This window comes from Monoraphidium neglectum (genome assembly GCF_000611645.1).
Source record: "Monoraphidium neglectum strain SAG 48.87 unplaced genomic scaffold scaffold06205, whole genome shotgun sequence".
Classification (NCBI taxonomy): Eukaryota; Viridiplantae; Chlorophyta; class Chlorophyceae; order Sphaeropleales; family Selenastraceae; genus Monoraphidium; species Monoraphidium neglectum.
The window spans coordinates 1-2,420 of record NW_014007431.1 but is presented as its reverse complement, the minus strand read 5'-3'; the positions used below and the strand labels follow the sequence as shown (position 1 = coordinate 2,420).

Sequence of the window (2,420 nt, the reverse complement as noted above, 5' to 3'; positions counted from 1 at the left end):
GTGCGTTTGGGCGGAGCCGTAGCAGCCTTCGCCCGCCTGCTCTGCCCTTGCCGCCTCGCTTGCGTCTCTGTCCTGTTTCGCCCTTGTCTGTCGCAGATTGCCAATCAGAGAGACTCTTTGCCTCGATGCAGCACCATCAACCCGCCCGCGACCCGCCTCCCTCCCGCCACCCTCGACGCGCCCCGCCCGCCCTGCAACCCCCGCAGGCCCGCTCGCGTTCCCGCTCCCGCGACCGCCGCGCGCCGCGCCGCCGGTCTGCGAGCAGCAGCAGCCGCTCCAGCTACAGCCGCAGCAGCAGCAGCGGCGGCAGCAGCCGCTCGCGCTCGCGCAGCAGCAGCAGCAGCCGCAGCCGCGGGCCGCGGCGCCGGCGGAGGAGCCCGTCCAGCAGCCGCAGCCGCTAGCAGTTGCGCGGCCCCCTGCCCCCTTGGGGCGGCCGCGCGCGGGTTGCTTTGGTGGCGCAGCGCGCGCCGGCCTGCCAAAAGAGCACACAGTTTGGCGGGGCAGCGGATTTCCTGCGACTCTGGAGGCTGTCCCATACCGTATGCAGACACCTTCCCCTGACACGTTCCTCTGGCACTCGATTTGTGGCGGCGCTCTGCCCCGCAACCGCGCTTGCATGCAAATGAATGCAACACGTTTTCTTGTTACTTGCTGCGTGCCAAAAAGGAAGATCCCGCAGGTGTGGTGGGCGAAGTCAAGCGCGGCGGTGGGGCGGCGGCAGGGCCGTCGAAAGCCGGGGAGGAGGGAGCAGATAAGGAAGACGCCGGGCCAGGCCAGGGGCGCGTCGCAGGCAGGGGGTGCGGCCCCCAGTCGAGGCTGGCCCCTGGCCCGCGAGGCCATAGGAAGAACCAAAAGCGAGCCGGGCGCTCACAGCCGCACGGGCATCAGTCATCAACGGGAGGAGCGGGGGCAGCGAAGGCGACGCCCTGGGGTTAGGGTAGGCGGGAGATCGAGGGGTGCGCGGAGTGCCTGTGAAGGAAACGCCGGCTAAGGGAGTGCTGCGATAAAGGGCCCGAATCGGCCGCCCTCGATCAGGGGGGCGTGGCTTGCCGGTGAGGGCAGGGGCTTGGCTGCAACGTGCAGCCGGCAGGGAGTGTGCAGTGCATGGCTGTGTGGGGGGGGCGCCGGGAGCAAATGGCGCGCGCATGTGTTGTGGAAGGAACGGATGGGCGGTTGCGGCTAGTCAACACGGCTGCGCTGGTCAAACTCTTTCGGTGGTGCTCTTGCCTGCGACAACCGGCAGCCGCCGGCGTCCGGCAGCGGCCGGGCTGGGGATGCCATCAAGCTGGGGTGCAAGAATCAAAAGGCAGTCCGAGGGAGGCACAATGGTACGGTCCAGTTGTGTGAGCGTGAACACTCTCGCCCGGCAAGGATGGGCAAACACTCGGTCCCCACATCAATCTGGCGCAACTGTGAGCACATCAGCACGCGGGCTGCTGCGAAGCGCCGCCGAGGCGGCGGCCGCGCGCTGCGTTTCAGGCAGCGCCGCCCTCAACGCATTTCAATCTTTGCATTGCTTCCTTTAGTGTCGAGCGGCCCCCCATTGAGAAAATCAATTGGTGGGAGTATGGGTGCCCGGGCCAGCGCCGCTCGCGCTCGCATCAACCCACAGTACATGTAAATAAGTGCCGCTTGCAAAGCCAAAAACGGTTCCCTTGGGCCAAACTAACGTGCGCGCTCGCGCGCAGTGCCGAGAAAACGACATACGTGCTTGGTCCCGGCTGCGCGCGTGCAAAGGCTGCTGGACAAAAGGGGGGACAGTTATTGACCAGCGTCTGCGTACAAACGGCCATCGACAGTCTCTGGATAGGTGTACGGCATAGGACAAGCAGTGCAGACTCGCAGTCGAGAGTTGACTGGGTCTTGACCATCCCTGATGAAGGGTGGCCCCGTTCTCCCAGGGCAAAAAGCGTCTCCCAACAACACACAAAGCGCTCCGCTTCAAACTGCAAACCACCACTGCAAGCCGGCAGCCGGCGGCGCCCGTACCGTACGCAGGCGCCGCGCGGCTGGCGGCTTGGTTATCAAGCTCTCCTCTCGAGCAATCGGTGCATGAAACCAGTCCAAAGGGCCAAGGCACGACACAGCGCGCGCGGCAGCCAGACGGAAGTGCCACGCCGCGCCATCCGCACGGCCCGCGGGTCGCCGACGCACAGCGCGGCGCCCCGCCGCCGCCGCAGCGGCCGCGGCCGCCGAGCGCGCGCGGGGCGGGGAGCGCGGGTCTTTCGCCGTCGGCGCTGCCCGTTAATCCGTCGTGGCCCGTAGGGGCCGTGGGGGTTTGCCCCATCATTGCCTGTTTATGTTGGTGCGGCGCTGCTCTCACGACGGATCTCTTCCAAGACCTCCCCCACCAGGCGCGTGAGGCTGCTGGTGCCCTCCCGCGCGGCCGCTGCGTCCGCCCGGACCGCCGCGGCTGCGGC

The 2,420-nt window shown here is 67.5% G+C and overlaps 1 protein-coding gene across 1 annotated transcript; it reads left to right on the top strand.

Annotated features, from left to right (window-relative positions):
- Positions 1-206: 206 nt before the first annotated feature.
- Positions 207-490, top strand: MNEG_16289 (hypothetical protein; the record flags this gene model as incomplete). Its single annotated transcript, XM_014035241.1, has 1 exon — positions 207-490. A coding segment is annotated over one exon (284 nt), but the record flags the coding sequence as incomplete, so codon positions are not given.
- Positions 491-2,420: the final 1,930 nt, after the last annotated feature.